General features: G+C 38.4%; 1 protein-coding gene across 5 annotated transcripts in view; it reads left to right on the forward strand.

Moving 5' to 3' along the window:
* The window catches only part of Nell2 (neural EGFL like 2), a 340,654-nt gene that overhangs the window by 163,224 nt on the left and 149,575 nt on the right, over window positions 1–27,855 (forward strand). For all 5 annotated transcript variants that reach the window (XM_042677765.1, XM_042677763.1, XM_042677762.1 and 2 more), the window contains exon 13: window positions 1,595–1,723. In XM_042677765.1, the coding sequence (XP_042533699.1) occupies window positions 1,595–1,723 (129 nt within the window). The remainder of the gene's footprint in view (window positions 1–1,594; window positions 1,724–27,855) is intronic.

The following is a 27,855-nucleotide window of genomic DNA, read 5'->3' on the forward strand; positions in this document are numbered from 1 at the left end:
TTCCATCGCAATGGATATGGGTGTGCTTAGAACTAACCCAATTTAGAAGTTCATAATTTTCTTAAGTAAAAGTACTTTTTTTCTGGACCATACAGAGATGATTTTATTCTAAGTTGTATGAAATAGCCTTTTCCTCTCCCCTTTTATTCTTCGCTAATTCATTAGACAATATAAAACTAGATAGAAAATTTATGCGGTAGGCAATTTAAAAATTTGCCAAATGATGTATAATCATGTAATTTCTATTGCATATGGGTTGTAGTGTTTGAGCCTTTGCATTTCAGCCTTTTATGTCTTCTTTAAAGAAGGGATTTCAATAGGAGAAAGAAATCCTGAGAAATTACATATGATTGGTGTCACTGTTTATGAGTTTCGTTTTTCTTTCCTTTCATAATGATTCTGCAATCTTTGAAATATCTGTAATTCACAAAAAATTTCACTTTCTTTCAAGGAGGTCACACTTTGCAGATTTCCAGAGAAAATTAGATTAAAACGATATAAGTTTCATTTTGACCACATCTCAGAGGTCACATTTTGCCTTAATAAGCTCATGAGAAATTTAAGGTGATAAAATTTAGTTTTGAGCACATTTCAAAAACTTTTTCTTTCAATCTGAATGTCCATTTAGTTCCTCAGTATACAATGGGCCTATTTCATGCGGCTTGATTGCTATCTTCTGTGGGTATTGATAATGTAAAGGCAGTCTCCTGGATACTGTAGCCCTTCATTTTGGACTTGGGTCAACTTGTCTTTTTTTAAAAATGCATGGAGAATCTGAGCCTGTGCAGTGTTTCTAAAATCATAGAAAGAAAGAAGGAAGGAAGGGAGGGAAGGAGGGAGGGAGGGAGGGCAGGAAGGAAGGAAGGAAGGAAGAAAGGAGGGAAGGAGGGAGGGAGGGAGGGAGGGAGGGAGGGAGGACAGGAAGGAAGGAAGGAAGGAGGGAAGAAGAGAAGAGAAGTTGGGTGCCAGTGGCTCATGCCTATAATCCTAGCCATTTTGGTGGGTGAAATCTGAGGCTTAAGGTTCGAAGCCAGCCCAAGCAGGGAAGTCTGTGAGACTCTTATCTTCAATTAAGCACACACACAAAAGGCTAGATGTGGAGTTGTGGCTCAGGTAGGAGAGAAGTAGCCTTGAGTACAAAAGCTCAAGAACAGGGGCCAGTACCAGGTACTGAGTTCAAGCCAGAAGAGAGTAGAGGGAGAGAGGGGGAGGGAGGGGGAAGGAGGAAAGAGAGGAGGGAAGGAAGGAAGGAGGAAGGGAGAGAACATGGAATTCACATTCACATGAAGTAGGAAATAATCCAATAAAACATCAAGAATTTTGATATAGCACATGATAAAGATATTAACTAAAAAAAAAATCTCTGTTTAGAGAAAAATGTAGCTTTAACATGGAAGGAAATGGGCTGTGAATGTGGCTTAGTGGTAGAGCACTTGCCTAGCATACATGAGGCCCTGGGTTCAACTTCTTAATACCACATAAACAAAAAATAAATGAAATTAAAATCTTTTTTTAATGAAAGGAAATTATGAATCACACACTTCATCTTGTCATTGTTTCTTTTACCGTAATAACTCTTTTTCTTGTCTTGTAGGTTATGACTTTTGTTCTGAGAGGCACAATTGCATGGAGAATTCTGTGTGCAGAAATCTGAATGACAGGGCTGTGTGCAGCTGTCGCGATGGCTTTCGGGCTCTTCGGGAGGACAATGCCTACTGTGAAGGTAAATCCTCATAACGATGAGAAGCTTGGCTCTATCAATTTCCTAGGATTACTGCATGCTGAATTTATTAATTTCCCAGGTTGTCAAGTTGATGAGCCCATTAAATGCAGTGAATTTAATTTGAAGCATATTAATCAGCTAAAAATAATTATCTTTCAAATTAAAGTTTTTCAGCTATCTGCTATATGTCAGACTAATAAGTTCATATGGCTTGTTTCTTGAATTAGAACAATACTTCCACTGTGAAATTGCCTTCTTTTTCTTCATAATTAGATATTCAGATAGCTCACATATTGACATGATTACTGTGGCTTGCAGTTAGAATTGTAGGCAGATTTTTTTTTTCAGACAATGTGGTGTAACAAAGGCAATCAATTAACAGAAGATAAAATACCTTCTGTTAATTTTTTTTGTTTGCTATGATAAGTAATCCCAGTGGTTATGTTTATGCTCTGTGGAATTTAGTAAATAGATCCAATAGAGTAAATCATTTTCTAGTTACCTAAAATTTTTTTAACTAATGTACAAGGTGGTTGATTATTTCACAGAAACAGTGCAAAGACAGTGAAAAGACCCAAGGCATTCACTTGGCTCTGGCTTTATTCCTATAGACCACCCATAAAGTCCGTGAGGTATAGTAATTTGTCACTTACCTGAGGCAGATATGTAAATCTTTCCCATTAATGACATGATTATCTCCTGGGTCCTACAAATGAGAACACAGACTTGGTGGCAGTTGGTATTTGGAGACTTGGAGAGGAGGATTGTAGTGTTACCTAGTCCAAATGTTGAGCATTTGCCATGGGTCCTAGAAGGCGGAAGACCTCAGACATAAACAAGCAGCCTCTGTCTATAGCACAATGTATTGACCCTGGAGAAACAAATTTTTATTGTTGCCTTTAGCATTAGACTTTTCCCCCCTCTGTATTAAAAAACAGTAGAAGTTACTGGAGACTGAGATCTGAGGATCGTGTCTCAAAGCCAACCTGGGCAGGAAAGTCTGTGAGACTCATCTCCAATTAGTCACCAAAAAAATCTGGAAATGAAGCTGTGGCTCAAGTGGTAGAGTGCTAGCTTTGAGCATGAAAGCTGAGGAACAGTGCCCTGGCCCTGAGTTAAAGTTCCAGGACTGGCACACACAAGATGCACATGCGTGCGCGTGCACACACACACACACACACACACACACACACACAGAGTCATTAAAAAATTGACCTTTGGCACTCTGAAAACACTACAGGATGGAATAGGAGAAACCATAGGTCTTGTTGGCACAGGCCGAAATTTTCTTTAATAGAGACCCAGAAACACAACAAATCAAAGAAAGGTTGGACAAATGGGATTGTATGAAATTGCAGAGCTTCTGCATGGCAAAGGACATAGCTAGCAAGATCAATAGAAAGCCCACAGATTGGGAGAAGATCTTCACTAGCCATATAACGGACAAGGGTCTCATATCTAAAATATACCTTGAACTCAAAAAATTAAGCCCCCCAACAACAAATCCTCAAAGAAACAACTGCCCAATAAATAAGTGGGCTAACGACTTAAAGAGAAACTTCTCTGAAGAGGAAAGAAGGATGGCCAATAGACACATGAAGAAATGCTCAACCTCCCTAGCCATAAAGGAAATGCAAATCAAAACAACATTGAGATACCACCTCACCCCAGTTAGAATGGCTAAAATCAAGAACTCTAATATCAACAGATGCTGGAGGGGATGTGGACAGAAGGGAACCTTACTGCATTGTTGGTGGAAGTGTAAACTTGTTCAACCACTTTGGACAGCAGTATGGAGGTTCCTCAAAAGACTCCACATAGAGCTCCCCTATGACCCAGCAATCCCACTTTTTGGCATTTACCCAAATGATCACAAACAAGACCACACTAAAGCTACCAGCACGACTGTGTTTATTGCAGCATTATTTACTATAGCTAAGATATGGAACCAACCCAGATGGCCCTCAGTAGATGAATGGATCAAGAAAATGTGGTATATATACACAATGGAATTTTCTGCCTCCATCAGAAAGAATGACATTGCCCCATTTGTTAGGAAATGGAAAAACTTGGAAAAAATTATATTAAGTGAAGTAAGCCAGGCCCAAAAAACATAGGTTCCATAGTTTCTCTTATTTGCAAAATCTAGTATATGTCTGAGTCAAGCAGAAAAGGTCAGATAAGTTGATGTTAGGGAAATGAACCCTAAGATATGTATTCAAATGTTTTTTTTTCTTTCATGTGATTGTTTCTAATGCATTTATAAGATTATTTCTTTTTTGCTTTGTATGTCCCTCCCCCATGGTATAACCCCTGCTTTCACTGTATTTGATGTCGGTATAATTTGTGGAGGGGAAGGGGAAAAACAAATCGTTTAAATAGGGATACAGGTGGACCCATTGCAACAATGAGATGTACAAGTCGTTATGTCGAAAAAACGAACTTTACAACTTTGGTGCGGATTGGGGGGCGGTGGCCGGGGAGGATTGGGTGGAGAGGGGGCGGGAGGATGGGAAGGGATGGGAAGGGGAAACAAAGGAGGAGGCTACAATGCTTGATAAGAAATGTACTCATTATCTTGCCCATGTAATTGTAACCCCTATGTACAGTATTTTCATAATAAAAAAAAAATTGACCTTTGGGACTGAGAAGGTGGCTCAGTGGTAGAGCACTTGTCTTGCATGCCTGAGGCCCTGGGTTTGATTCCTCAACACCACATAAGCAAAAAGAAAAAAAGCTGGAAGTGGCGCTGTGGCTCAAGTGGTAGAGCGCTAGCCTTGAGCTGAAGAGCTGAGGGACAGCGCGTAGGCCCAGAATTCAGGCCCCACGACCGGACCCCCCCCTCCCCCCAAAAAATTGACCTTTAAATCAAATATTACTTTTTTGGTATGCATCTTTCAAAAAATTGTTTTTAAGATTCTAAATACCTATTTCAGATGTTAAATACACTGGGGTTTGAACTCCAATTTTCTGCTTGCTAGGTGGGTGCTCTACCACTTTGTGCCATATTCCCTAGCTCTTTTCTGCTTTCATTATTTTTCATATACGATTTCATTTTTGCCTGGACTGGCCCCAAACTACAGCCCTTCTAACCTATGCTTTCTATGTAGTTGGGATAACAGACTGTACCACCACACCCAGGTTTTTGTTGAGATCTCCTGTCTTCTGAGTAGGTCAATTACAGGCATCAGCAATGATACCCATTTTGATTGAGGTATTTCTTTTAATGCTTCTACTAAAATTCTAAAGGGATATTCTTTTTTTTCTGAAAGAAGGACATATGTCTTTCCTTTCATATTTCTAGTGCAGATTTATTTAAAATTCCATTCCTCATTTTAAAAGATTTTATGTAACTGCATTTTTCCCTAATGAGTTTTATTCTTACATAAGGTAGAGGTGAACCTTCTTAGTAAAGTAATGCATTTCCATTCTATTTGAGATCTCTGACATATAATAGGCGCCGTTGATATTATCAATGTGCATATGAAACCCCACAATACAAATGGGGGAGGTCCTGGGGCTTGAACTCAGGCCTGACCATTCTCTATTAGCTTTGTAGCTTTGTAGCTTTGTTATTCTCCCAGTTGAGGTACAACTCCACTATTGACTTTATGGTTAGTTGGAATAAGAGTCTCATGGGCTTTCCTGCCTGGGCTGGCTTCAAATCATGAACTCCAGATCTCAGCCTCCTGAGTGTCTAGGATTGCAGGAGTGAGCCACTGGTGCCTGGCTTGAGGGTGTTTGACTTCTTAGAAGCAGTTTTGTGCCTGAAGACTTTCACATTATTTATCAGCCTTTGGTCTTGTAGAGCCCTGGGTCTGTGAAATATTAGGTTTATCACAATGCATAAAAAGGGATAGTTTATGAGTAACATAAATCTCATTTACTAAATCCCTGGGGCTGTTTTAATGACATGGCTGTAATTGAGTCTATTGATTTTTACCAGGTTGCTTGTTCGGGGTTGTTATAGCACTGGTAATGCTGCAGTTCCTTTCTTCATTTCACAAATACTTATTGAGTGCCTACTTTGTGCAAGACTAGAGCAGCGAATGGAGATATACCTTACTGATATGTTTTCAGGCCAGAAAGCTTATAAATTGATCATTATGCCGAGGAATATGTAATCACAATTGTGGCAAGTACCCTGAAGAAGAAATCGGATCTTAGGGTGACAAACGTGGTCTGTGTAGGTGGTGGAGTGGGAAATTTTGCATAAAGATTCTGAAATTTGAAGAGTAAGGGAAAGTCATCTAGTTGTCAAGGGAGGATGGAAAAGAAGGGAATCTTCCTTCTGTAGAGAGAAGCCCTGGTTAAGTCCCAAGGGAAGGCTTGGTAGCTGGGGTGGAGCATGAGGGCAGGGTGCCTGATGAGACTGGGGGTGAGAATCAGGACCTTGGAAGTCACACTAAAGAGTAAAGGTGTCATCCAAAGTACCGGGAGTGGATACAATGGCTCACACCTGTATTCCCAGCTACTCAAGAGGCTTTGATCTGAGGATCACAGTTCAAAGACAGCCTGGGCAGAAAAGTCCTTGAGACTCTTATCTCCACTTAACCAGCAAAAAAGCCAGAAGTGAAACTGTGGCTCAAGTGGTTGAGTGCTATCCTTGAGCAAAAAAAAAGCTAAGGAACAACACTGAGGTTCTGAGTTCAAGTCCCAGTACCAGCACAATAAATGAATAAATGGGAAAGTATAGGGAAAGCTAAAGGAAGGAATAAGCAGATAAGTGTCATGATTTCATGTGAGTTTTAAATAAACTATTTATTTCCATGGCAGGATGTATGTGGGAAAGACTGGATATGGGCTAAAGAGTGAATGTGAGACAGTAGAGTCTTGCCTTAAAAATTAAAATCGAGATGTGGATGCATTTGTAAGTAAAGCAAAGCAGTTCTGATTATTCACTGACAGTAGATGATGAGGAGAAAGGGGGTGGTTGGTTCTCTGATTTTTAGCCCCAAATGGGCAAATTTCGGCTACTTAAGGAATAGATTGGGTGAGAAAAATCACTTTGGGTTGGTTGTGCCTTTGGGACATCTAATTCAATATATGTGGATCTGGCTTTCAGAGAAGTTTAAGTTGGATATAAAATTTGAGATTCTTTGGTATATAAATGTCTCTTAGGGAAAGGCGAGATTACCTAGAGACTTTTAAGCCACAATTGAGCATTTATAGGGAAGATGAAAGCAAAATCAGGGCAGAAGTGTGGAATGAAAGGGAAGGCTATGCCACAGAACCGGAGGAAAGAGTCAGCTGCTTCCAAGTCCATTTTCTGTCACTGTAGCAAATTACCTGAGACCAGGTAATTCATAAGGAATAGAAGTTCAAGTAATCTGTTCAGTATCTAAGGAGGGCTTGGGGCTGTATCACAACATGTCAAAGGTACCCATAGTGAGACAGAGCAAATGGACAGTTATTCACACCTGTAATCCTAACTACTTAACAGTCTGAGAGCTGAGGGTCACTGTTGAAAACCAGCCTGGGAAGGAAAGTCTGTGAGACTCTTACCTAATTAACCCTCAAAATGCCAGAAGTGGAGCTGTGGCTCAAGTGGTAAGAGTGCCAAGAACCTGTCCCTGAGTTCAAGCACCATTACTGGCACCAAAAAAAAGGGGATTGGGTTGTGAACTATATATTCTGTCTCTCATCTCCTATAAATTCTTAACAAATCATAAAATATAATCTACCATTTATTTGGCCTTTTGTCAGTGTATGTTATCTCCCTACAAGACTTGCCAAGCATAGGGTGGAAATCATGTTTCCAGATGGTTCTTTCCTACATGGTTGTTTTTTTTTAACTGAAAATTGAGTGAATTTTTGTTACTTGACTCTATCTTTTTGTTTCATATTGGACTTTTCAGGAGAATATAGTGAAGGGTCATTGTGGCATTCTGCTTTTTTTTTTTCCTAATTCCCAAACGTTTTCAAGTCATTGTTGTTTTTGCAATTCAAGTTTTGTTTCTTAATGTGTGTGTGCTGGGTCGGGGATGGGGGTCTGGGGCTGGAACACAGGGCCTTATGCTCTTGTTCAGCTTTTTTACTTAAAGCTGGTGCTGGTTCTCTGCCACTTCAGCCACACCTCCACTTCTGGCTTTTTGTTGGATAGCTGGAGATAAGGCTCACAGTCTTTCCTGCCTGGGCTAACTTTGAACTCTGATTCTCAGATCTCAGCCTCCTGTAAGAGCTAAGATTATAGGTATGAGTCCCCAGGGCCTGGACTATCCAGACTTCTTATGGCACACCACTAAAAAGAAAAGTGTGTTGCAGAAGTGGATCATTTCTGTAGTTGTCTATTCCATGTAATTACAGAAATGGCAATTGATATATCATTAATAAGGGTTGAAGTAAGTTTGTAAGACATGTCTTCAAATTAACCAAAATCTGGGGAATCATTTGTTATAGTCTGAATTCTGAACCAGATATGCATAAACTCCTAATTGATAGAACACTTTTGCTTGGCCATTTTGTATCTTTTCATTCTCATTCCTTTTGCCAGAAGTCACTTTTTCTCAACATGTCCTGCTCCCTTGTCACCCTGCCCCACTTTTCTCTTCCTACCTTTCTTCACCCAGAACCCATTCTCCAGATGAAGGTTCACAAAATCCCATCCGTTCTGCTTCAGAGCGTGTGGGTGGTGCTTTCTTCCCTGTTCACCACAACTTCAACTCTTTTGGCACAGTCTCAAGGCTCTGGGTCATTTGACCCAAGATAATTTGTCTCCATTTTTTCCTTCTCAGGTCACCCTCTGCTCTCATGACCATTTCAGTTGTGCACGACAGTTCAGGAACTCCCAGTACAAAGGTTGGAGTTCATGCTGGGCATCTCAGAATGTGGGATGTATCAGGTATAATTCATGAAGCAAAGATGACGTTAGATGACGTTAACTAGAGTGAGACCCTCCTTAAGAAGGACTGCTGTCCTTATTTTTTTTAAAAAGAGAATTTTAGACAGACACAGGAAGAGTGTGATGTGAAGTTGAAGGCAGAGGTCGGGAGGATGGGCTTGTAAAGCCAAGAACCAATGAGTGTCAATGGTGCTTCAGTGGTGGTTGTGTGGCAGCGGCCAGATGAGGGGCCTGGAACACACGATCCTTCACAGCCCTGCCAATATCTTGTTCACATTTTCATTCCCCAGGACTGTGAGATGAGGAGTACTGGTGGTCTAGGCAACCCCGTGGGTGGCACTTTCTTAGATCAGGCCTGTGAAATCAAGACATTGGCCAGAAGATAGTTTGCTTTTTTTTTTTTTCTTTTGCACAGTTATCTAGAATTTAATAATCCTCCAGGATTCTGCTTGATCTTTTCTTAGTCTCTTTTATTTTATTGTAAAGGTGATGTACAGAGGGTTATAGTTACATAAGTACTATAATGAGTACATCTCTTGTGGAGCAGTGTCACCCCTCTTCCCTCATTTTCTCCTATTTCCCCTCCCCCCAAGTTGTAAAGTTCATTTCAATCATAATGTCTAGTGAGTATCTTTGTTGCATTGGTTCCACTTTTTCTGTGATTCCCCTTTCCCTTCCCCAAATCAGACAAACTTACATATAAGACAAAGGGTACCAAAATCAGAAAGTGACCATGAGGAATACACCACAGGGGGAAAAAAAAAAGAAAGACAAAAGAAGTAACTACAAACAGTACACTAAAAAGAAAAAGGAAACAACCATAAAAAACCTATCTTGTGTCCATATCATGGAGATCATTTTGATAAGCATCATTTTATGTGGTCATATTTATATAGCTATTGAGCTATTGTGAACCTCTGCTAGGATTATCCTAGGCATATACTAATGATTACAATTCTCTTTGAATACTTCTCTCATGAATTTAGAGGGCACATAGATTTAATTTCTCCTTTATTTTTTTCTGATGGACCAATTAAGTACCTCTCCTCTACTCCCATATGGCCATTTATCCAATTGTACTATACCTTATTACCGTACTATTTTTGAAGTATTCAGATTTATATGTCTGTGCATTTTCTACTGTAACTCTCTTGTGGTCATAGATTCTTCATTTTCTTTGAGTTTTGCTGAACTTCTAAAATAGGGGCAATAGTGAAGAAATTGGCCTGGGTGCTAGTGGCACATACCTGTAATTCTAGCTACTCAGGAGGTTGAGATCTGAAGATCAAGGTTCAAAGCCAGCCCAGGCAGGAAAATACCCAAGACTCTTAGCTCCAATTAACCACCCAAATGCCAAAAGCTCAAGTGGAAGTGCTAGCCTTAAAACAAACACAAAACAAACAGACAACTGAAGGACAGCTCCCAGGTTCTGAGTTCAAGCCTCAATATGGACACACACACACACACACACACACACACACACACACACACACACAGAATATTATTTATTGATGGCCTCAAATGCTTACTAAGCTGAACATGGGCACTTTTAGGGCTACTTATCACAAATAATTGAACTCATTGAGTTATGTTTGTATTGCAGTTAAGCAAGTCTAATTGTGATATTGATTTTTGTATTTAAAAGGGGATTCCTTTGTTTTAAATTGCTATTTTGCATTGGACTTCAAAAATGATTTTCTGAAGTACAAAAATGAATCTATTCATCATACTCACTTTATTTGTTAAATGATATGTACATTGGTACATGGCAAGCATATAAAAATTATGTCAAGTCCTGAGAGTTCGCCAACATTGCTTTTTGTGAACATGCTAGATTTTTTCCCTAAGATTTTTATTCTGTCTACAGCTTTCAGATCAAATTCATTTGAATATGAAGTGTCTAGCTGATGTACCAGTGATTTGTAAGTGCAAATGGGATCTGAGGATTGGAATGTTAAACATGTTTATTACTTGCTATTTTCTCAGGCTTGATAAATTCCAAAACAAAAATTATAAATGATTACATTTAGACATTCAGCTCAAATCTCTATTTTTTTTGTTTCTCACTTCAGAAGCATTTTTTCCCTTCCTCTTTCATTTTTGTCTTTAATTCTATGCTTTGGGTAGTGGTGCCTTTTCCACCTTCTTTCTTCTGTACTCTAAGGCATTCTGGCATATGGACAAAGCAAAGTTACCATATATTTCTAAAAAGGAAATAACAAAATGCTGAAACAAGGATACAGGTTGACCCATTGTAACAATTAGACGTACAAGACATTATGTTGAAAATGAACTTTATAACTTTCGGGGGGCGGGGAAGGGAGGAGTTGGGGAGGTGGGGAGGGAAGGGATAGTAGGGGAAAAACAAAGGAGGGGGTAACAATGCTCACTAGGAAATGTACTCATTACCTTACTCATGTAACTGTAATCTCTCTCTACAGTATCTTTACAATAAAAAAATCTTTAAAAAAAATAAAAGGGAAACATATTTGTAGTCCATCCATGAAGCAGCTCATTGACATTCCTTAATGCCCTTCCTTACATTGAGTCAGTTCTATGTGGTCCTACCCTTTTAACTTTCCCTCCTTCCTTCCCTCCCTTCCTCCCTTTTTTCCTCCCTTCCTTCCCTCTTCCCCTTCTCTTCCCTTCCTTTGCCTTTCCCTTTCTTTCTTTCTTCTCATTCTTTCCCTTTCTGAGCTCCTTATCATGTTACCACTGTCTCGTTTAGTCATTAATTCTGGACATTGCCATATCATTATATCATCATTAACTATGAAATACAGATTACCCCTGCATTTCTTAGTTTTTCTTTAAGAGTAAAAAATGAAAGGTAGCCCCACAGAATTGCTCCACAAAATATGAAGGGAAAGATAATATAGAATGATCAGAATTCTTTGATTGCAAGCACAGCACAAGAATCCCCATCGGAGCTAATGGGAGGCCTGCTAACACAGCTGGGATAAATAATCCAGAGAACTGAGCCCTCTGAGATTAATTAGGGAATTCTAGCAGACATCAGAGCTTTCAGAACTATAGTTAATGATGCACTTTCTTTGGTATATTATGAAAAAGTTTTCCAAATAAAAAAAGTCCAAGGACACTGTATTAGCCAAGATTCTCCAGAGAAACAGAACCAATATGATTTATTATTTTAAGCAATTGGCTCATGTAATTGTGAAAGCTGAGAATTTTCAAGACCCGTGTTGGCAAGCTAGAGACCCAGGAGATCTGATAGTGTGGCTTTAGTCTAAGTCCAGAAGCCCAAGAACCAAAAGAATCAAGCCTGAGTCTTAGTCCAAATTTAGTCCAAGGGTAGGGAAAGAACAGTGTACCTAAGTCAAGCTGACAGACAGGTGAAATCTCCCTCTTATTCAGCCTTCCTGCTCTATTCAGGTTTTTAGTTAATTGGATGAGGTCTATCCTCATTACAGGGAGAAATATGCTTCATTCAGTGGACTGATTCAAATCTAACTGTGATTCAAACGCTCTCAGACATACCCAGAATAACACTGGACCAAATGGGCACATTCATATTGAATCATATTATCACATAAAAGTAGTACCACAGTTATAATTTTAAAGAGAAAAAGAGAAACACACATGCACATGTACACATACAGAGAGAGAAAGAGCAAGAGAGAGAGAGAGAGAGAGAGACAGACAGAGAGACAGACAGAGACTAAAGTACTTGTAATCCTAGCTAACTGGGAGGTAGAAATCAGAAGGATGGATAATGGTTTAAGGGCAACCTGGGAAAAATGTTCACAGGACCTTCATGGCAACTAATTGCTGTTTAGGAGGTAGTAGAAGCTGTCATGCTATGGTAGCAAATGTAAATAGGAGGATCACTGTTCACGCTACCCTAGACAAAATATGAGACCCTACCTCAAATACAACTATTGCAAGAAAGCCTGGAGGCATGGTTCCTGTCTAACAAGCATGAAATCAACCTAAGTATTTCCAAGAAAATGAAGAATGAATAGGAGGAGAAGGAGAAGGAAAAGCAGCTTTCAAGATGATTAGAGTATATGGAAACATTGAAGTATATTTAGACCATGAGAAACATATTACCAATGCCGAGGAAATAATGCATTTTGTGTCTCATGGAAATTACCTCTTCTCTTAGTGTGCAATTTCTGCACATCCCTCCCAGGTGACTCAGTTAAATTTGAACTTACTGTAGCATTTCTGCTGGCTCTTTAATCATTTACTGTTTGTGATACTTCAGGCTTTTCTGACTCACAAGCAATTTCCATTCATTTGTAAACTTAAACACCATTGATATCTGATATCCAAATCAGAAAAGAAGGGCTTTATTTTTTTCTACTAATTTGAAGGAAAGTTCTCTGAGTCATGAAAGGAGGACTCTTCCATTTTAAAGATGAAACGTTTCTGAATATATTCTTAGGCATGGTTTCGAAAGCAAGTTGAAGACAGTCAATGCTAGTAGCCACATGCTATCCTTTCTAGACAGCAAATCACAGGGGTGTTATTTTTCCCTGTAAGGATGCATTTCTCTCAAAACACACAAAAATGTCAGTCCATTGGAGTTTATGACTACACAGATTCTCTATAGAGAAGAAATAACTTCAGTCATCTACCAGTGAAATATTAATATGTTAAACAGAGCCATTTGTTGGTTTTCTCTGTAGTAAAATTATAGACTTGGGAATTTGATTTATGATTGGTTTTGATCCTTGGACTTCATATAGAGAATCTTTGTTGAGCGTTCACAAAAAATATATATGCAAGATTCTTTGAGGAAATACTTTGTGCCAGGCTTATAATTGATGCCCATCAAAAGTAAAAAACCCAGCCCTACAAGCTTCTGATCTGAAGCTAATTTTCTTGAAAGGTAACATTTAAAACTATGCCCATTTTCCAGATGCAGATAAAAATGAAAATTGGGCAGTTGTTGGTTTTTGACTAATTTAAGAAATCCTGTTGTTTTTTTTTTAAAAAATAGTCTTTTAGCAAATTAAAAAAAAAAGTTTTCAGTGTACAGTATATGTTGCAAGGACCAGTAACATGAAGCATTTCCTGGGAGTTTGTGAGAAATGCACATCTTAGACTTTATCTCAGACCTACTAAGTCAGACTTGGCATGTTAATAAGATCTCCAGGTGATTATTATGCAGGAAAAACTTGAAAGAGCAATTGGTTCGGGGAGGAGGGGACTTTTTTTCTTCTAGGGGCCATTTGGATATTTATAGCAGCATTATGGGCCATACAAAATTTGTTCCAGAAACAGGCTTGGGAAGACACAAAAAAGCATATGTAACTGTCCCATTGGGTATGATAGTACTTCATGAACTTTCTAGGGCCCACCAGTTCCTACTCCTGTAAGAATGGAGACTACTGATTTATCATCTTCATAATTTGGTAGGTCTCCACCTCTTTTAAGCTGGAGCAGAACCCTATCATTAATGTTCTCAGTGTATTTTAAGAGGGTCAGTATATGATTTGGTTTGCTCACATTGCTTCTTAGAGTGTGGATCAAGCTGCCTCCAAATCACCTGAGAATGCACACGACGCACACAACCTTCATTCTTCTCAAAATGTTTGCTGTTTCCCCAGACAGTTCTTACTGATGCTAAATTTAAAAAGTGTTATTCTCGCCGGGCAGGAAAGTCTATGAGAGACCCTTATTGCCAATTAGCCACCAAAAAGCCATAAATGGAACTGTGGCTCAGGTGGTAGACTGCTACCACAAACAACAACAACAACAACAACAAAGCCACCCAAAAACACCACAGGGATAATAAGTAGGCCCTGAGTTCAAGCCTCAGGACTAGCACCAAAAGAAAGAACGTAAAAAAGAAAAGGATGGTTCTAGGCTATTTCTGTTGACATCTTTTCAAAGGTAAAATCACCCAAGTGATTGAGTCTTCAGTGAGTCTGTTATCCCTGCTGAGACAGCTGAATCATTCAGCCTGTGGTGATACACTTCTGGGTATCTGGTTTAGTCTCTTGGCTTTCCACAAGAGCCATTTTGGACCAGTAAACCCTTTGCGCTGGGGGGGCTATTCTGTTCACTGTGGATGATTTCACAGCATATCGGCCACCGAAGATCGATAGTCCTTTCCTTTCTTCTTCAAAGTAGTGATTCTTGACTGAGAACAATTCTGTCAAACTTTTGAAAAAGGTGAGAGACATTTTTAGCTATCACAACTAAGAATCCAGGAAAACACAGATATATTCCTGGATCATTGGTGACTGTGATCCCCACTCCCTTTGTCTACTTATGTGACTTTCTTGAGATATTTTGGTCTTGTGCCAAGGGTGAAGCAAGGCTTCTGTAGAACATTAGGGGTTGCATGGCCTGGGTGTCCAGTTGTCAAAACATTTTATGGTTGCAGTAACCTAAGGTGATTATAGAGAAGAGGGAACATTTATGTTTATTACAGAAATAAGACTGCCATTAGGTGTTGAGCCCAAAGAACAAAGCAAAATGAGGTAGAATTACATGTTTATTTTTTTCTTTCATTTATGAGTCTTTCCAGTCATGCTTGTGAAGACAGAAAGTATTGTGTGTGGTCTCAAGAGCTTTGAAGCTTTGTCCTATTTAGTGAGAGAAGAGAAAAACAAAACAGGGAAACAGGAACATGCGCCTGCCTTGGAAGAGACTCTGAGGATGTGCAAAAGTGTCAGAGGATGCCCCTGGGGACAGGGCACTGGATAGCAATAGAAAGTGTGTATAACTTAGTTCTAAACTCCCAGGCACACCCAGATACACTCAGAAATAATCAAGAAGATGTTTCTAAAGGAGACATCAGATTCATCAGTAATCAGGGAGATTAGCTTGCACACCTAAACTAATAGTGAATTCCAGTATTGCTTTGATATATATATATATATATATATATATATATATATATATATATATTTCTTGTCACTGATAGATGAAGAGAATGATTCTCAGAGATATTAAGTGACACTCAGATATATATACATATGTAGATAGATAGATAGATAGAATACTTTTTGGTATACTATACTTTTTCTTCCTTTTTTTGGGCAGGGTACTATGAGTTCAACTCAGGACCTCCTATTTGCTAAACAAGTGTTATACCACTTGAGCCATGCCTCCAACCCTTTTTGCTTCAATTATTTTTTGGGAGAGGGAACTCACATTTATGCCCAGGCAGTCCTGGACCACAATCCTCCTATTTACACTTCCCACATAACTGGGATGATAGGCAGATGCTATAAACACCCAGCTCTTGGTTGAAATAGTTACATGTAATAAAATAGTTGGTTGACTATCTGGCCTCAAACTGTAATTCTCCTGATACTCACTTCCTGAGTAGCTGGGATTATAGTGTGATCTACTGAGGCCGGCTGACATTTCTTTTTAGTTTTATTGTTTGTCAACATTAAACAAGTATTTATGATTGTCACTGGTAAATTGTATTGATACTGAAAAGCAAATAATGTCAAGTAACTTGTACACAGTTGTTGTGCTTAAGATGCTGTTCTGCTATGAAGGTGGATACTTTTGGAAGATTTGTATGTGGAAGCCCCGGTACTTAAAAAAATATATTTGTCTGAAGAAATTTGAGAATTGATAAATGAGTACAAACTGTTCATACATAGTAAGTAAAATGTCTCCATTTTTGATCCATGGTGCAGGTCTGTTGTTATGGAAAGAATGGAAGGGGACTTTGATTTAATTTTTCATATCTCTGAGTGTCACTTACTATCTCTGAGAATCATTCTCTTCATCTATCAATGACAAGAAATAGTTTCATGAGGCTGTCTGGGGAGCAAAATTAACTACGATTAAGTGTACAAAAATACTCCCAGAAAAATAAGCCTTTGGTAAAAGTTTGTCATTAAACTCAAGTTTTCTAGATACACTTACTAATGCTAATATATCACTCACTCCACATATACTTACTAATGCTAATGTATCACTCAATTAATACAATATGACTTTATTTTTAGAATGAAAACATCATACCTTTAATTTATTGAAACCTTGAGGCTATAGCATTCTACTGTTCTACTTAAGAACTCTTAAGAATAGTGTCTTAGTTGGGCACTGGTGGCTCAAGCCTATAATCCTAGCTACTCAGAAGGCTGAGATCTGAGGATTAGCAGTTTGAAGCCAGCCTGGACAGGAAAGTCCATAAGACTCTTATCTGCAACTAACTACCCTAAAACCATAAGTAGAACTTTTCCCTCAAAGTGGTACAGTGCTAGTTTTGAGCACAAAAACTCCAAGTCCAAGCCCCATGACCGACAAAAAGCAAAACAACAACAACAAAACTGTCGTTTATTTAAAACCAGTTCTGATCATTAGCTATTTAAATAACTAAATTAACATGGATCATTTCCAGAATCAAACCACTTTGTGCCAAATTCCTATCTGGTCTGAATATTTTAACCAGTTATTGGCTATAAAGCATGTATCATTTGTTCTCACTTTAAAAATTATATGTCATCTTTAAATGTAACCACAGGAATTTTATTAACATTTAATAGGTTAAATACTTGAGAATTACTTACACATGTAGTTGTTTATCAGTACTAGAGAGAAATGGTTAGCATTAACAACTCACTTTAAATAAATCGGTTTCAGGTGTCTTATGTGAAAGAATCATTCATTTTCATTTTTTAATTAGAGAAATAAAAATTATTAGAGGAAAAGCCTTCCCTAGAATGCCATCCATTTGGACTGAAATGTAGCACATCAAGTTATTTACAGTTTTTTGTGTTTGCTAGTCCTGGGGCTTGAACTCAGGTTCTAGGTGCTGTCCCTGAGTTTTTTTGCTCAAGGCTAGCCCTCTTACCATTTGAGCCACACCTCCACTTCTGGCTTTTTGTTGGTTAACTGAAGATAAGAGTCTTGTGAAGTTAACTGCCTGGGCTGGCTTCAAACTGTGATCCTCATATCTCTGCCTCCTGAGTAGCTAGGATTATATATGTGAGCCACCCGCTTAATTTACAATTAAAAAACTTTTATAGAAAAAAGTCTTTTTTTTTTTCTTTTGGAAACCTCATTGAGTCTAGGGTCAGGAATATAAGGAAACTTAATTATAATTATCACCTTTCTCTTCCCCTTCTGGTTACATGTCTTTAGTTATGTTTTTTTTTTTAAATGCTGAGTCAGCTCACAGTTTTTGCATAAAATGAAGCACAACCATTAGTATTCATTTTATAATTATCTTCCTTTCTTCACCTATTCATTAGCCTTAAAAAACCCAAACAGGGTGAAAACAGAAGATGTTAACGACAATGAAGTAAATATTATTCCCACAGTTAATATCATGAATAGAAATGACAGCAGTTGTTGGAACGGGAGCAGTGGTTGATCTGAGACAACAATAACCAGGGATTGTGGAGAGCAGGTACAAGTTAACTGTGGCAGAGAAGAGGGGGATGAGCCTTACGTGATGGAAGGGAACCTGGCTTGCTTGGGCAGTGACTACTCTATGGCTCCCATGAGCCCTCTGTCTTCTGACCCAGCCACACTTTGGAAATTGATGTTGCCTTTAATGACCATGAAGTCCTGCTGAAGTAGCAAAGACATTAAGTTGCATCTCTTATTCACTGTATGGTATAAAAATAGACCTCTGAGATGTTAATACTGCATAAGAAGATAGTCATTTTTACTTTACATTCAGACCCAGCCTGAATCTCATTTTAAATGTTCTCCAAGCCATTTGTCTTCATTATGAAGAAGAATTATAAAACCAAAAATAGGTTTTATAAACTGTTATACCTCGATCATAAATAGGTTGATGAAGTATTGGGATTAAGTGATAGACCATATGGATATATATATATATATGTATATATATATATATATATATACATATATATATATACATATGTACAGTAAGTTGTTGTGAGGTCAGACTTCTTAATGGGCATTAAACATTGATTAAAATTGTCAAATTTGGCAGTGTGAGTCTGTCAGTGATTTATGTATGAGCCAGCATTTGGGATTTGGATTGGTTCCATATCTTTCCTGAAAGTACTGATGTAATGTTTAGATTAATTTAATAACTCTGAGTGAGTAGCACTTTAGATATTGTTATGACTAAAAATCCTTGTTCTCTGGGAAAATAAATAGAAATTTGTTAAATTAGCTTTTAATATATTTTTTAAAAATAATCTGCCCTCCTGGAAAGAAGGCTGTTTAACTTGATTAATTTTCAAATCTAACATGACAAGGCAATCATTCAAATGAGCTGGTCTGTTCCTGAATTTCAAGCAAAGTGGATTCAGGCACTAAGCAGCCATGAATAAGCTTTGGAGTAGACCCAGATGGAATGCCCATGGCCACAGAGGTTAGGAAAGCTACTGAGGATGAACTGGGACTTCTTTATCTGGCCCTTAAAATATGAACCCAATTTAGATTGACACAGAAGAGGAAGTCAAGGGAGAGAGTGAGACACGTTTTTGGGTGAGACAATGTTTTCTGCTACCTAAGTGTTTTGTCCAGGAGTTATCAGCCAATTAACCTGCAAAGATGGGGGTCACATTGTGGAGAAATGTTGGTAATCATGAGTGATTATTCTCACTACATTGACCAGGTACTCACTTATAAATGACATTTGGGAAACACAGTAATCTCATCCGGGTTTCTTGCCTGTGGAGATGAGGGTACTACCTCTGCTTTTCCCAGGCCTCAGGTTTATTGTGAGATTTAACATGCAGCACATATAACATGACCAATGCAAAAATGGCATGCAAATGTTAGCTGATGCTCCATGAAGCTATGTTTTTTTTTTCCTTACCAGCTCTGGCCAAGTCCTCTACTCTGCTTTGTAACTTTACTGTAGAACTCAGCTTCACCTCATTTCCAAAAATGAGTGTGTCAAATCTTCCCCATTCCCAGAGATTCTCAGCAGATAACCTCTCTACCAACAAAGCAGAAAGGCCTAACGTTGTCTTTAATCTCTCACTTCCATTTCATAAATCCACACGCTTTATCTTCACCCATTCTTTTTTCACCTTCTATGAGGGCTGAGTCCTTCCAGCTTCTGAACCTGTGTCTTCTTGACTTCAGAGAAAACCTGCGCCATCCATTGTCTCTTCAAGTTTAGTTTTCAACTGCTTTCTTTTTGTTTTTCCCTTCCCATAGCATTTTTAATACACTTAACATCTCTTGTAGCGTTAGTATTATTGCTCCCTTCCTCTCTATAGCTAAATTTCTTTTTTTTTTCTTTTGTTGTTTTGGTACTAGGGATGGAACTCAGGACATGAGTTCTCTCGCTCAGTTTTTTTTTTATTCAAGACTGGCACTCTACCACTTTAACGACAGCTCTACTTCTGGCTTTTTGGTGGTTAATTGGAGATAAGCATCTCATAGACTTTCCTGCCCAAGCTGGCTTTGAATTGCTGCCATCCTCCGATCTCAGCCTCTGGCACCCAGAAAGATTTCCTTGTGTCTTATAAGCTCAAGTTCAGCTGATGGCTCATGCCTGTATTTCTGCCTACTCAAGAGGCTAAGACCTAAGGATCATGGTTCAAGGCCAGCCTGGGCAAGAAAGTCCATGAGATTCTTTTGTCCAAGTAGCCACCAAAAATCCAGAAGTTGAGCTATGGTTCAAGTGATAGAAGCCATGAGGGAAGCTGTTCAGGGACAGCACTCAGTCCCTGAGTTCAAGCGGAACTAGGATGCGTGGGCGTGTGTGTGTGTGTGTGTGTGTGTGTGTGTGTGCATGTGTGTGTGCGAGCACACACGCACACACACACAAATTCTTCAGAACTTTGATTTAATAGAGTTTTTTAAACCTCATCCTCTGACATCTTCCTGAGTGATGCTATCTAACAAGCACTCTGACTTCAATTATCTTCTCTTTGTTTGACTCCCAAACAAACTGTTTTACCCAGTTCTGTCTCCTGAGTGAATTCTAGGGCCAACCATATCACTTCCTCTTGACAGTTCTACTCAGATATACCATAAACACTTCAAATTCAGTGTATCTAAAGACATACTTCTCTGCAACCCAGTTTCCCCTTTCCCTAGGAATAGACCCCTTCTGTTTCTTGAGGGAAAAAAAAGGAGGATGCCAATCTGGAGAATTTAGCTTCCTACTCTATAAACATCCTGTCGGTTCCAACTTCATAAGGAATTTTAGATTTCACATTTTTTTAAAATCCCACATATTTCCTTCTGCATGATGCTGCCATAAATCTAAGAACTGAAACCAAGTGACCTTCTTCTTCACATCTGGTCTTGCTTTTGTCTGATCCATCCTCTACTTCACATTATTCTCTTGCTGAACCTTCCTCCGAGAAAACGCACATGGACAACCAGGTGGGAATGCTTTTATATAGGCTGGACTCTATCTGGAAAGTGGCATAAGATTGATAGCAGCGATCCTCATAGGGTCCAAAAGTGGGAGAATTGAATGGTTGAGAGTCAGACATTTTATTCTCTTATTGTCCAATCTATTGGGCCTTTACATTTTTATCTCATATGTAGATATGATATGCTAAAAATACCCATCAATCAAACTTCAATAATTATCCACCAATCAAAGGAGAGCTTCAGGTTGTAAGAATATTCTACACACAAAATGGCTTCCGCTTACTTCCTTAACCATATAAAATCTTTGCTTAGCCATATATAATCTTCAAACATACAAACTGTCTGCATTTCCAGCATAGTTTCCCTGTTTGAAGTTCCCTTTCCTTTCCTATCTCATCTGAGTAGCTTGACTTCTCCTTTGGTTTTATGCATAGTTGTCACATTCTTCTTGACTATAGACTAGGTTGGAGGCCCCAGTGTTGTTGTCTTTATCAAACTTGCATTCTTCTTCTTCTTTTTTTTTTTGTCAAAAGACAAGGTAAGATACAGGCAAGTCAGATAATGCATCTATCTTATGCAAAACTATTCCACTGTTGTCTACGTTAGTATCATGGACAAAGCAGGACATCAAGAATGATCGTATGACTAAAGACCAAAATCATTTGTTCCCGACTTCTGAACATTCCCCGTTCTCTCATCTTTCCTCACAGATACTGTTTTATGACCCACTCTCAGCTTTGTCCCAGTTTTTCCTGCTGTTTATCTTCCTTGGTGATTTATTTTTAATTTGGGGGACCCAAATTTAAGAATAATATAAGAATAATATATTAAGAATAGCAAGAAAAAGATTTCTTTTTTTTTTTTTTTTTTGGGTCCGGTCATGGGACCTGAACTTTGGGCCTGGGCGCTGTCCCTCAGCTCTTCAGCTCAAGGCTAGCGCTCTACCACTTGAGCCACAGCACAACTTCTGGCTTTTTTTCTTTTTGCTTATGTGGTACTGAGGAATCGAACCCAGGGCCTCAGGCATGCAAGGCAAGCACTCTACCACTGAGCCACCTTCCCAGCCCAAGAAAAAGATTTCTATAGTCATCTAGAGACCATAAATTAGGAGAATGAAAAGATTTAAAAAAGAACAGCAAGAAAGTTAATGTATTGCCAGAGCACTCACTCTTCTCATGAAATGTACCATGCAATCTACACTGAATGGGTGTGCCAAATGAATGAAGCAAAATGTGGCCATTTTTTTTGAGAGGTTGAAGGTACATCATCTATTCCAATCATATATACAAATGGATATGTTTTATTTTAGATTGATTGGTTGTTTGATGTATTTATTGATTGATTTGTATCAGTACTGGGGCTTGAACTCAGGACTTTACATGTTTGCTTAGGGTTTTGTTGTTGTTGTTCAAAGCTAGCCTAACTGTATCACTTGAGCTACACTTCCAATTCAAGCTCTTTTATGGGTTAGTGAGAGGTAAGAGTCTCTTGGATTTGTATGCCCAGGCTGTCTTTGTGCCATGATCCTCAGATTTCAGCTTCCTGAGTAGCCAGGATTACAGGAGTGAGTCATCAGCACCTGACAGGCTATAACCTTCAATACATAAAAAAAATAATCTTTGGTAAACAGACTCATTCATGTCACTGGCTTTAAAACATGTGATTTGAAGTGGCGTTGTGACTCTAAGTGGTAGAGCACTAGCCTTTAGCAAAATATCTCAGGGCCAGTACCAAGGACCTGAGTTCAAGCCTCATGACCAAATAACAACAACAACATATTGTATGATTGCTGGCAATGGTGTCTTTTTTTTTTTTTGTCAGTGATGGGGCTTGAACTCTGGGCCTGGGTGCTGTCCTGAGCTCTTCAGCTCAAGGCAAGCATTCTACCACCTGAACCACAGTGCTACTTCCGGTTTTCTGGTGGTTTATTGGAGATAAGAATCTCATGGACTTTCCTGCCTGGGCTGGCTTTGAACTGTGATCCTCAGATCTCAGCCTCCTGAGTAGCTAGTATTACAGGCATGAGCCACCTGTGCCCAGCTATGGTGTCTTATTTTTAACTGATATTTTAATTTATTCTTTACAGCTTTTTTTCATTGAATAGTCTACTCATACTTGCAAATTTTGTAATTTTAAAAATACTCTTATCTTCCCAAATGTTATGCTCAAATCTCATTCCAAAATTATGTTTCTCAGAACTTAGCCTATTTCTCAGTTTGTGAATTAAGTTATTGATCTCTTTGCCAACTTTGCCTAGTCAGTGTTTCACAGTAGCTGGGCCAAGATTTAGCAGTAACCTAAGTCGATCTGTTTTATTCTGCGTTATGAGGAGTCTATGTTGAGCTCCAGGACTTCATTGATTTTGTTGGTTCTACAGAAAGCACTAGTGTTCATTAACATGCTAATATAATCTCTTTACAGGGTAAATTGAGATGAATACCATAGCCTTAGAAATACAGCAGACTTAAAAAAAAATAACGGCATTAGTGACATTGAAGGTATAAGATAATTATAGCTTTTTGGTGTGGCAGAAGAACAAAAATGATTGGGTGTTAATATTTGAGTTCCTACCAACTCTGATCTTGGTCTGGAGCTAAGTCCATAGGTCAAATGGAGCATTGATTTTATGGAGTCTGGAAATTTTATTGATTGATGGTGCTTGCCATTGTTGCACTGCAACAATGTGCTTCTGGAATTTTCCAAAGGTAGATAGGATTTGATTAGTCTTCTCTTAATATATTTTCTATTTTACATAGAATAAAATCCAAATTCTTTCATGTGGCTCACAGAAGCTTTGTGATCTGATGTCCTGCCACCACTTTAAATTGTCTCTAGCTTCTCTGTCTCTTTGGTTGTAAATTATTTGGTTTGTGTTAGATCGTTTCTGAAGTTCCTCGGATCTGAAAATGTTTTATTATTGAATAAGGATCAAGTCAGTATCAAGATTTCATGTAGGAAGAAAAGGAACTGAAGATTTATAAATTCCCTATTTTAGAGATAGGCCAAATTAAGCCAAACTCATACCTGTAATCCTGTCTTCTCAGGAAGCTGAAATCTTAAGTATCACAATTTGGAGACAACCCAGGCAGACAAATCCAAGAAACTCCTATATCTAATTAACTAGCAGCCTTGAGTACAAAAAGCTAAGCATGAGCATGAGGCACTAAGTTCAAGATCCAGTATTGAAGTCATTATGTCGAAAACGAACTTTACACCTTTGGTGTGTGTGTGGGGGGGGGGGGGGGAGGATTAGGTGGGGGAGGCGGGGAGAGGATGGGAAGGGGAAACAAAGGAGGAGGCTACAATGCTTGATAAGAAATGTACTCATTTTCTTGCCCATGTAATTGTAACCCCTCTGTACAGTATTTTCACAAAAAATATTAAAAATGAAAAAAAGATCCAGTACTGGCGCACGCACACACACACACACACACACACACACACACACACACACACACACACACACACACACACACACGGAAGGAGGGAGGGATGGGGGGAGAGAGAGAGAGAGAGAGAGAGAGAGACAGACTTAAACTCCCCAGCTTCCCAGAAAGAGAATTTGTTAAAGTGTAAGAAACTTGGTTTACTTCTGGGTTTAAGTTTGGTGAAATATCCTAAAGAATCAGAAACTACTATAACCATATGAGTCATATTCTCCCTGTAAGAATTGCAAAGTGTGAGGGCTGGTACTGATTTGAAAATTATTCTTTGATGATAAAATTGGAGTAGGAAGAGATGTAATACCTGTCAGGTTGGTAATAGAGCCAGGAAAGGAATCCAACTTCTTTGTTCCCACTTTAGTGTTTTTCTACATACAAGACTTTCATCACAGATAATAGGAAAGGTAATGGGACATGATTTTGAAACGGAGACTATCTAGGAGAGGATCAGGAAGAGGGTGGAGGAAAGGAAGGAATACTGGAGAATGAAGATGATCAAAGGACATTACTTCTACATCTATCTATCTATCTATCTATCTATCTATCTATCTATCTATCTATCTATCTATCTATCTATCTATCTATCTATCTATCCATCCATCCATCCATCCATCCATCCATCCATCTATCTATCTATCCATCCATCCATCTATCTATCTATCTATCTATCTGTTTTTTATCATCTATCTCAGTATTTTCTGTATCTCTGTATTGATCTATATCTGTCTATCTATATACATCTCTATATATCTGTCATCAATCAATCATTTATCTCTATTTCTGTGACTATATATAGTATCTGTCTGTCTATCATCTCTATATATCTATCAGTATCTCTACCTGTATATATCTATATGCAAGTATATAAGAACACACTGCAATGAAGCCAACCAGGTGCTGTTTGGAAAAGTAGGAAGAAGGGAGGGAACAATAAGAATATGGTAGTTAGGGTAAATTTATTCAAAGTACATTGTGTGCATCAATAAAATACCATCATGAAACCCCTTCATATTACAAATTTATCTTAAATTTTGTTACCTTTTTTTTTTGTTGTTAGTCATAGGGCTGAACTCTGGGCCTGGGCGCTGGTCACTCAGCTTTTCAGCTCAAGGCTAGCGCTCTACCACTTGAGCCACAGCGCCACTTCTGGCTTTTTCTGCTTATGTGGTGCTGAGGGCCTCATATATGCAAGGCAAGCATTCTACCACTGAGCTACCTTCTAGCCCCTTAATTACATTTTTAAAAAGACTTTTTTTTAATTGCCACTCACACAAAAGTCCATGTCCAGTAGATGAATAGACAGTATTATTTTTAAGATAACTGAGCTTCAGGTAAGACCAATGAAATGCTTTTCCTCGTTTTTTTTCTGTTAGAGTAAAATCTATGAAGATTCATTGGGCATCAGTGACTCATGCCTCTAACACTAGCTACTCAGGAGGCTGAGATCTGATTATCACAGTTCAAAGCCAGCCTAGGCAGGAAAATCCAAGAGACTCTTATCTCCAATTAACTGCCCAAAATACCAGAACAGGAGCTATAGCTCAAGTGGTAGAGTGCTACCCTTGAGGAAAAAAGCTCAGGGACAAGTGCCCAGGCCCTGAAGTCAAGGACTGGCACACACATACAACACACACAACATACACAACACACAAAAACACACAAACACATACACACAAAAGCTATGAAGATTCATTGATCCAGTCAAAATATATTTAGCAGAGTCCATATTGTTCTGGAAAAGCTGTTTACCCTCCTGAATCTTATATCCAAACAGAAGTAATAAATAGACAAAGAGTTGTATTAGTAAATACTAGGACATTTTCACATGCTGATAAAAATATGGAGAGATTTGAGGTGCAGAGATTACTTTAGATTTAGTAAGCACCTAAACCCATAGTTTTATGAATTTATAAAAGGTCTACGCACATTGTTTATATTTTGAAAAATGTGTTTTGCTAGTTCTTCAATTGTATCATCTTACCAACTCCTGTGATGAGTGTCTAGGTATACCACTGCCCTGCCTGCCAGGTGCCCATCCTTCTAGGTATTTTAATGCAGTGCAAGTGGCTTCTTTACATTTGTATTTAACGTGAATTCAAATTCTATTCTTCTATTTCAGGACTGTACACCCATTGTTTTCCTGCACAAACTCCAGTCCAATAGATCATTCAATGTTCATTGGCATTTTATTATTTTGTTATCTCTGTGTGTATTCTAGACTCAAACTGCACAGTGTCTTTCATACTTTTGTCCATCACAGAGAGACGCTCTCTTTCAAGACATCACTTCCAATAATGTACATGTCATTTATTTTTATTTTTAATTTTTGGTGCCAGTACTGGCGCTTGAACTTAGGGCCTGGGTACTGGCCTTGAGCTGTTTTTGTTGTTGTTGTTGTTCAAGGCTAGCACTCTACCACATGAGCCACAGCTTCACTTCTGGCATTTTTGAGGTTATTGAAAACAAAAGTCACAAACTTCCTTTCCCAGGCTGGCTTTGAACCAGTATCTTCAGATCTCAGCCTTCTGAGTAGCCAGGATTACAGGTGGGATTTACAGTACTTGGTTGTACAAGTTTGTTATTTTTAAAGCCTCCTTTTTAAAATCCATATAATTTCCCTCCTTACTATTAAATTTTCCTTGATTGTTCCCAGTCCTAATCACTAACCTTTCTCTGAGCATCAGTTGTTGTAGGGTTGGTTGATTGACTGGTATTTTTAATCATTATTGAACATATAGGATAGCTAGTAATAATGATAGTGTATCATTAACGTCAACAAATTTCAGTTTAATTTTATCATCATTTCTTCTAGTTGTGGGAATATAGGAGAGATATCAGTATTAATGTGAACAAGTTCTAGTTCCTTAATTTTATTATCAGTTCTTCAAGTTGTGGGGAGAACAGTTAAAACTGTATTACCAAATATAAATCCTCCTATGTCCACATGAACAGGTGCTCAGAATGAACATTATGTTTCAAGGAAGGGTTCATTGCTTCCTCTTCATGGCACACTGTACATGTCTTCGTTATATACCATTCATAGCACTATTCTTTTTGTGTCATATTATCCAGCTAGAATCTGCCTTTGTTTCCGCATGCATTATTTGGACCATCATGGTTGTGTACATTATATATTCAATGGATGATTGAAATGAGTAAGTGAATGAAAGCAACAGGCTTTGTCAGAGATCTGTATTTTCTTATATTCAGGGTAAGTTTTAGGGAGAACTCTCTATGTTTTCATGTCTCCATTTCGGGACAAAGAAAGAGCAGTGATGAGATACTGATTTGATAGTGATTCTGAAGCCTGTCTGGTCATTTCACATTTTGTTTTTAAGGAACCCCAAACTTCTTTTCAGTTGTTGTTGTTGTTGTTTGGTAACGGTGATGTACAGAGGAGATATAGTAACATAAGCCAGGTAATGAGTACATTTCTTTTTGAACAGTGTCATCTTTTCCCTGGTTTTCTGTGTTTTCCCTCCTGACACCCCTCCTCCACAAGTTGTTTAGTTCATTTTCTTTTGTTTTTTTAAATAATTTTTATTGAGATTAAGTGATTACATAAATTTCACAGTATTGTG

The sequence above is a fragment of the Dipodomys spectabilis genome, unplaced genomic scaffold, assembly GCF_019054845.1.
Source record: "Dipodomys spectabilis isolate Male_0828 unplaced genomic scaffold, ASM1905484v1 ptg000039l, whole genome shotgun sequence".
Classification (NCBI taxonomy): Eukaryota; Metazoa; Chordata; class Mammalia; order Rodentia; family Heteromyidae; genus Dipodomys; species Dipodomys spectabilis.